Source organism: Salvia splendens, chromosome 17 (assembly GCF_004379255.2).
Source record: "Salvia splendens isolate huo1 chromosome 17, SspV2, whole genome shotgun sequence".
Lineage (NCBI taxonomy): Eukaryota > Viridiplantae > Streptophyta > Magnoliopsida > Lamiales > Lamiaceae > Salvia > Salvia splendens.
The window spans coordinates 23,510,657-23,518,956 of NC_056048.1; the positions used below are offsets into that span (position 1 = coordinate 23,510,657).

Genomic DNA, 8,300 nt, shown 5'->3' on the forward strand with positions numbered 1-8,300 from the left:
AGATGGTTGGAGCATTTCTTTTGAGCACGAGATTAAAGAATTGATAAAATTTTTGTTATAAAAGGAAATGACTCGACTATCTTGGAACAATCCAAAAGTGAATACGACTCAACTACCTTGGAACGGATGGAGTATATATTTTCTTTTGTTCTTCATTGTACGTGAAAATTATAGGACCCGTGCATAGGACGGGTGATAGTACTAATTCTATATTAAAGTTTGGGTAAATGAATAATTGGAATCTAGCTCTTCCTATACTTGAATCAAGCTCTTTTCTCGATTTATTATTGGAGACCTGGTGGAATTATGTTGGGGGGAAAATACAAAAAAAATGAATCATTTGGTTCTTGGCTAAAAGTTGAGGGGTTTTTGCTTAATCTAATCTAATTTGGCTTTATTTGAGTTTTGATTTGTTAGAGGCTTGTTCAATATCTGAAGTTTTTTACGTTTGCTTATTTCTTATGCTTTAGTTTTGACTGTTGAATTAAAAAGATCTCATGTTCCAGTTGATTGTTCGATGAAATCGATAGCAGTCATGGTAAGCACTTATTTTTTCTTCTTTCGGCCTACTTTCAGTTTTTGTTCATATCTCTTTCTCTTTCTGTGTATTATATTGCTGTTCCAGATTCCAAATTCACAAAACTGTTTTCGAAAAAAATAAAGTTTTGGATAAGAATCTAAAAACCACAATACTTCACCGCTCCGACTCCAACCAATCCCAAATTCCAGCTCCGGCGCTACCAACTATTCCTCATCTGTATAATTGACTGTGGATTATCCATTCTCCGATTTCATCATTCTGTGTTTTGATTTTCTACATCAAGTATTTCCATTTAATTTTATGCTGTGTTCATTGGGTTTTATCTTGCTCTACCAGGTCCTAAACCCTGAAGCCTCAACGGTTTCAAGAAGGAAATTACTAAGGTGAAAAGAAACTAGAATGACAATTATGCTGTCAACCATTTCTCTATCTTCAAGCACAGTCAATCTATCGTTGAAGAACAGTATTGGAAGAAAACCTTCGTCAAAATTTCAGCTTTTTACCAGTAATTTTTTCTATATTTCTTCTTCCATTTCGTTTTTTCAGAAAATATGCACAAAACACGGTAGTATTAATCCCTTCTTTACAGGATTGGATATAGGAAGGAGGAAAGAAAAGCATTACAAGAAGGATTTGTGTTTGGTAAGGTGTAGTGGAGCAATTGGTCAGAAAATTGAGAAAAGATATGCGAGTAATTCCAGAAAAGGTGATAAAGGTGTGATTTTGAGCGAAGGGAGAGATGATGATCAGAATTATGGGCCTATATGTCCTGGTTGTGGAGTCTTTATGCAAGATAGAGACCCAAACTTCCCAGGATATTTTCAGGAAAGAGAGAAGAAAGTAAAAAGATCGATTGAAACAATAGATGATTTATTGGATGAGAATTTTGATGAGGACTTCAGTGAATTGGAGATCTTGGATAGTGATGATGACGAGGATGACATTAAGGCTAAACTGGAGAAGCTTGAAAAGGATGGGAGTGACTGGGATTCGGATGATTGGGAATCGGAGTTGGAAGATGAGGACGATGAGTACTCGAAAGAGTTAGATGGATTCGCTCCAGCTGGTGTTGGATATGGTAACACCACGGAGGAGACACTAGAGAAGAGGAAAAGGAAAAAGGTGTCCAAGGCAGAGAGGAAGAGAATCTCCAGGGAGGCTGAACGAGAGATAGTGGAGGTGACAGTTTGTGCGAGGTGCCATTCGCTTAGGAATTATGGGTGTGTTAAGAATCAGGTGGCTGAGAATTTGATACCTGATTTTGATTTTGATCGGTTGATAAGCACGAGATTGATGAAGCCCACGGGGAATGCGGATTCCACTGTGGTGGTTATGGTGGTTGACTGTGTTGATTTTGAGGGGTCATTCCCTAAACGTGCAGCCAAGTCCTTGTTCAAAGCGTTGGCAGAGGGTCAAGATGGCAAGAATAGTAAAAAGTTGCCAAAGCTTGTTCTGGTAGCTACAAAGGTTGATCTTCTTCCTTCCCAGATTTCACCCGCGAGGTTGGATAGATGGGTTCGGCACCGTGCCAAGGCAAATGGTGCACCTAAGCTTACTGGGGTCTACATGGTTAGTTCTAGGAAAGATTTGGGTGTGAGGAACTTGCTTGCTTTCATCAAGAATTTGGCTGGGCCTAGAGGGAATGTTTGGGTTATTGGATCTCAGAATGCTGGGAAATCGACATTGATCAATGCATTTTCCAAGAAAGAAGGTGTGAAAGTTGCAAAGCTGACAGAAGCTCCGATTCCTGGAACAACACTTGGGATACTGAGGATTGGAGGGATTCTTCCTGCTAAGGCAAAGATGTACGACACACCGGGGCTTTTGCACCCGTATTTAATGTCTATGAGATTGAACAGGGATGAACAAAAAATGGCTGAGATACGGAAAGAGCTTCAGCCCAGAACTTTTAGAATAAAGGCAAGTAGTTATTCAATACCTAGACTTTTGGTAATACACTTAGCAACTATAGATTGCTATTTACTGCTCAAACATAGATGAGAGATTAATTGTCTAATGAGTAACGAGGAACAAGCTTCTTTTTTGTACTACTAGCTGATTTTTCACTTTGAGCAATGCTAGAACTTTAAGGGTCATCTCTTAGCTGATATAGTGTAAGCAGGGAAATGCCATAATGCACATATTTTTATCCCTGAAAGGCTGAAATTGAGAGTCCGGGGAGGGGTTGAGACAGTATCAACAGGGAACTAGCCTTCAGTAGAATCTGTGAAGTCGGGTAAGTATATAATTATGTCACCAAAGAAACTCAGTTTATGTTTTCCCCTAATCACCATAAATTCATCTAGATTCTAGAAGAATCTGTGAACTTCCTTCAACTCTTGTTTGGTCCCCTTCTGAATGTGTTAGTTTTTGTGCCACATCTTGTAATGGACAATATTGCTGTTTATGTTGAAGGTGCTAGTGTATGAGGTGACAAGAATATATGTGCCAAAAACCTGATTACTGTACCAATGCATCATATAATTAGCTGAAAATATTAGTATATCATTGTCCATTTGTCTGTCTGATAGTCTCATTCCCTTTGCCATGACCTCCAGTTTCTTTTTTCTCTCTCTTTCCACTTGACATGCTTAGTGTTTTCGATTGTGCTACTTATATGACCTCTTTCTCTTTCTTAGTTTCTTATCTCTGTTGATAGCACCCTCAGTTGTCATAGCATTGTAAGCAAGGTCTAGTGATAGGGGACGTTTTCTTTTCTTCTCTATTCCCTGTGTTCTTTTAGTTTTTAATAAATTATTAGTTGTTTATTGTGTCAAGGATTCTAGCTGGTACTTTTTTAGAGAGAGGGAATATTTTTTAGAGTCAAGGTAGTGTTTTATTTGAATTAGGAGTGTCTGCAGAGTCTTATAAATAAGGTTTTGTAACTTTGTGTGTAGCCCTTTCCCGATGTGTGACCTTTTCAGTGGAGATTTATCTTTTGTAATATATTTTCAAATGTTCAGTTTCTATCCAATTAGTTATGGTTTTTCTCTGTTCCTTGTTCTTTTCCTGCGCTCCTTGTTCGTGTCAAGCAAACAGATGCCTTTAACTTTAACACATTGTTGATCATATGCTTTATCAAGCTTAATGATTATTTTATACACATGCAGGCTGGTCAAACCATACATGTTGGTGGCTTAGTCAGACTTGATCTTGAACGGGCTTCTGTACAAACTATCTACGTAACAATCTGGGCATCAAATAGTGTGTCTCTTCACCTGGGAAAGATGGAAAATGCTGATGAGACAAAGAACAAGCATGCTGGAATTAGATTGCAGGTGAGAGCCCGAGCCAGTTAAATGGAATTACTTAAACATGTTGGTTTTTAGTTTTACCTAAATTACTTTTTGAACTAATAAGTGGTTCTTAACTGTACATTACTTGCATCCGATATATCAATGACCCTCTGAGATTAAAATCTTGTGGAATGGTTTCACTTATTTCACAATTTCATAATTTGTGTGCTTTCACATGAGAAATTCTTATTCTAATTGAAACTAGTCTTTTAGTCGTTTATGCTGGGCAGTTTGCTCTGTAAATGTTTCATTACATGTTACTTCTCACTTTTAACCCTCTTTACCTTGTTTCAGATTACTTTTATCCTTTCTTTTTCACAGTGTATATATACTCAAGTGGTAACAGTTTTGATATAAAGAACAATTATGACATTTTTTTTGGGTTTCATACGTATTTCAGCCGCCTATTGGGGAAGACAGGGTCCCTGAATTGGGTGAATGGGTGAAAAGAGATGTTAAAGCATCTGGAACAATCTGGGACGTGAACAGTGTCGATGTTGCAGTGGCAGGATTGGGTTGGTTCTCGATAGGCTTGAAAGGTGAAGCACACTTAAGCCTGTGGACGTATGACGGCATCCAAATCACTCTCCGGGAGCCTCTGGTGCTTGATCGGGCATCATCTCTTGAGCGGCCTGGCTTTTGGCTGCCAAAGGCTATATCTGAGGCCATCGGGAAGCAGAATAAACTCGAAGCTAAATCTAAGAGAGAGGATGGAGATGAAAGTGCAGATTTGCTTTCTGAATTGCCTATTTGAGAAGAAACATAACAATTTTGGAACAGGTGCAGAACTTGTGGTCAACCACGTGAAAGCTCGAATGCGTTATTGTTGATGTATTCTCCGTGGATGCTTGTTCTGGCACGTTTTTCGTGAGTTTTCACCCTAATACTCAAGCCATGTGTGCTCCGGGGATTTCAGTGCTGCCTATCGAGCTAATGGAGCATTCCCGATGGTGCTTGGGGGTTTCGGTGTTGAACAAAGAAGAGTGTTATTAGGGAAATTATATACTTCTTCTTTCTGTATCTTAGTTCTTGAATCTTGATGTTGTATTTTACCTTTCTGGGTACTCAGTTGTTGTATTTTACCTTTCTGGGTACTCGATTCTTTATCTTACAAGTTATACAACCCATTCATAGTTAAAAATTGATTTCATGATCAAATACTTAATTTGAGTGCAAGTGAAAACTTGATTTGAGTATTTTATGCAACTATAATAGAATATGAATAATACATTTTAGGTATTTGCTATTAAAGTTATTTTGAAATGAATTAATACTAGTATATTTTATAGTTGCATAATTTAGGACAAGATTAACTTTTCCAATGCAGATATTTAGACAGTTGTGTATATCGTAAGAGCATATCTTCAAATTAAATGAAATATGAATGGCATCTCACTATTTAGGTTTTCAAGTTTATTTTCTAACCCTTACACTTACAAAAAAAAACTTAGTAGTAAAAAAAACTATAATCATATGCATAAAAGTTGTTCGACACAATTCAATATTTAGATAGTTATGCATGTATTTATAATTAACTTGAAGATTTGATCGATTTTATTTCAAGAAGCCCCTATGAATTCAGAGAAAGTGAAAATGGAAAATATTATTCCGGGATAAGGATTGTCATTTATTTGTTCCTTTTTTTCCCTATGCAGATTCCTTAAATAAATACTGAATAACTTATATATGCTTCCATGAAACAAGGAAAGGCAGAGTTGAAATGGGAATCTAAAGTGACAGAGGTATGAGATCAAACTCTTCTAACATATTGAAAATTTTCATATATACCTAGTTATCATGATGCATGGATGGTTGATGAAGGTTTTGGAATATCCCTCGCATTTTTACTATTACTTTCCCTCTCCGCGGTGAACAAATGACTGTACCTTGCAGGAACTCACCACTTAGAAAAACTTGGAGACTTGTAAAACAGCATGACTGGGGCCTCAACTGATGATGATTCATGCACCAAGCCCGTTGGAAGATGTGCCGTCTTCTACTATGGTGTGGGACATATGCTGAATGATATAACATCTGCTTGTTGGTTTACATATCTCTTAGTTTTCATGACCGATATCCGCCTATCCCCAAGGTTTGGACTTTGCTTCTCACTCCCTAGCTATGCTTCTCTTTTTGTAGTTGTTTTGGTGATTTCTCATGTTTGATATTTATGCATTGGCCTTCTCTTTATAGTGATGCTGCCATTGTCATGCTCTCTGGTCAAATTGCTGACGGCTTCATGACTGTATTTTCGGGTGAACTGTTACGTGTATTTTATAAGTTCATTTATGCTTTAAAAACAAATGCACATCTCTATAAACATACAAAATTATCATATTTCTGCGCTGAAGTGCTAGAGTATGTAAAGGTGATAATCTCGGGTTTCTTTTTCTAATAGATCGACAGGTACGGGAGCTTCAAGCTATGGCATGCTGCGGGATCTCTTTTGGTTGCAGCTTCATTTTCTTCCGTCTTTGGTGGCTGCATGCCTTGCAAAATTATAGGCTCCTATTCATCTAGTGCACAAACCATCAGTTATAGCGTCTTCGCTGCAATTTTCAATATTGGCTGGGCCGCTACTCAAATTTCACACATGTAATCCAAGCCTTTTATCGTATTCATAATAATGTCTTGTTCTCGTTCAAGTTGCACACATGCAATCAAGCCTGCTCTTGTTATAGGTCAATGGTGAACTGCATCACCCTGAATTCAACAAGCCGAGTGGTTATGACCAGTTGTCGCAATGCCTTCACAATGGTTACAAGTTCTGCTATGCTTTCGTCCATTATATTAGTAGTATATTTGATGTCTTGTAACATGTCCAAAATTTGTGTGGCTAGGTGCCCGCTGTCATCTATGTATGCAGCTTCGTCACATCAATTATCCTACAGGTTCGATTGTAACCAAATCGCCTCTGAATTTCTTACTCATTCGATCAACTTAACATCTTTCCACTAACGCTCGTTGTTTACATAGGAGATGGCGTGGAGTAGTCATAGGTTGAAGGTTGCCTATTCCGCTGGGGGCCTTCTGTGGATGATTTCTGGTGTTGTCGTCCTCTTTTTGCCGAGCAGCATGAAATATTTCATGTACCTTATATCAGTAGTGATTGGAGTAGCAAATGCCTTGATGATGGTACGCAGCATGTGATTGTATTCGTATTTTTTTAAATGAGAATGTCGGTCACATTTCTTGACAATGGCCTTCGTTGAATGACCAGGTGTCCGGGATGAGCATGCAGAGCTTCCTAGTCAGTGGAGATCTCAACGAATGTGCCTTTGTTTACGGATCATTGAGCTTTTTGGACAAAATAATATGTGGAATAGCATTAACAGTTCTCGAGTCATATCAAAGTAAGTTCTTGTAGTACCCCTGGATTGTGTTCCATATGTTTGGTTGCTTAGATTCACTTATTATGCAGGCTCAACTCCGGACGAAGTGCATAAAGACAATCTCATATTCGCATTGTCTGCCACCAGATACGGGCTCGGGCTTGTTCCAGCCGTCTCTGCACTGGCTGGTATACTAGTGACACTTAGCATGAATTTTCCCGAGACGACCGTAACACCTCTACTTGCTCCTCTGCTGGAATAGCTCAAAGATGTTTCTATATTCTTGAAGTCATATCACATGACGAAATCAAAGTCATATAACTGAACCAATAGCTTTTAGACTCAAATTTGATCACTGAACAACTGATGCTTGTGCCTAAGGCATATCATTTGTTAAGAGTCTTGGCAGTCAGGATCATTGGTTAATTTCGTGCCGCCAGTTCTTGATTTATAGCGACTCGTTTCACTACATGTGTCGGATAATGTTAACGGACATGCTTATTGCTACTGGTTTGTGTTTGCACAGCCAATGTTATTTTTTGTGGTTTGCTTCAAGTGTCTTGTTGAATTTCAAAGGAAATAATTGTTATATGTTAGATTAGTGTTGTTTTTTATGTGTAGCAGATGCCTAGATAGGGACAACCTCAAGATTTTAGTGCCTGATTTAGGGCATTTGTGATCAGAAATGGACAGGGTTATCTTGAACCACATTTTTTCTGAAATATCTATGTCCTGTTTGAGGGGACCATATTTCTTGTTTTCATCTCTCCACAATTGCATGACACATTCATACTTGTCTACAATCCAGTTTTGTAATGTCTCATAAAGAAAGTTGGTAACTTGGGTGCTCCATGTCTAAATCAACTGCTAGTCATAACAATTGGCACATTATAATTTAGAAAGAATTATCTATTAAAAATTTAAAATTCAGTAGTAGACAAGTGGTATATTTTTTTTTCTTTTAAGAGTTGGGAGGTCAGTTGTCCGAATGTTTTCACTTGCTTTTTTATTGTAAAATTGCTGATGTTCAATTTTTATGTTCTATTTTTATTTGAGTGGTATCTATATTCTACTTCAAATTGACTAGTATTATAGAGTTAGAAAAAAAAATATACAGTAGTATGTCACTAG

The 8,300-nt window shown here is 37.8% G+C and overlaps 2 protein-coding genes across 4 annotated transcripts; both read left to right on the top strand.

The window, feature by feature from the left end:
- The first annotated feature begins 256 nt into the window (after positions 1 to 256).
- Positions 257 to 4,978, top strand: LOC121774861 (GTP-binding protein BRASSINAZOLE INSENSITIVE PALE GREEN 2, chloroplastic-like). Of its 3 annotated transcripts, none has more exons than XM_042171739.1 (5): positions 257 to 538; positions 878 to 1,046; positions 1,131 to 2,461; positions 3,652 to 3,819; positions 4,238 to 4,978. In XM_042171739.1, the coding sequence occupies exons 2-5, from the start codon at positions 941 to 943 to the stop codon at positions 4,589 to 4,591; spliced, it is 1,959 nt and encodes a 652-aa protein (XP_042027673.1). In that variant the 5' UTR covers positions 257 to 538; positions 878 to 940; the 3' UTR covers positions 4,592 to 4,978. The 3 variants fall into 3 exon arrangements, with proteins under 3 accessions (XP_042027673.1, XP_042027675.1, XP_042027674.1); XM_042171741.1 differs by lacking the exon at positions 257 to 538 and adding an exon at positions 553 to 769; XM_042171740.1 differs by lacking the exon at positions 257 to 538 and adding an exon at positions 553 to 757.
- Positions 4,979 to 5,771: 793 nt separating this feature from the next.
- Positions 5,772 to 7,431, top strand: LOC121774500 (major facilitator superfamily domain-containing protein 12-like). Its single transcript, XM_042171364.1, has 8 exons — positions 5,772 to 5,929; positions 6,031 to 6,106; positions 6,236 to 6,432; positions 6,519 to 6,630; positions 6,678 to 6,728; positions 6,814 to 6,972; positions 7,058 to 7,190; positions 7,259 to 7,431. Exons 1-8 carry the CDS (start codon positions 5,772 to 5,774, stop codon positions 7,429 to 7,431), a joined length of 1,059 nt encoding a protein of 352 aa, XP_042027298.1.
- Positions 7,432 to 8,300: the final 869 nt, after the last annotated feature.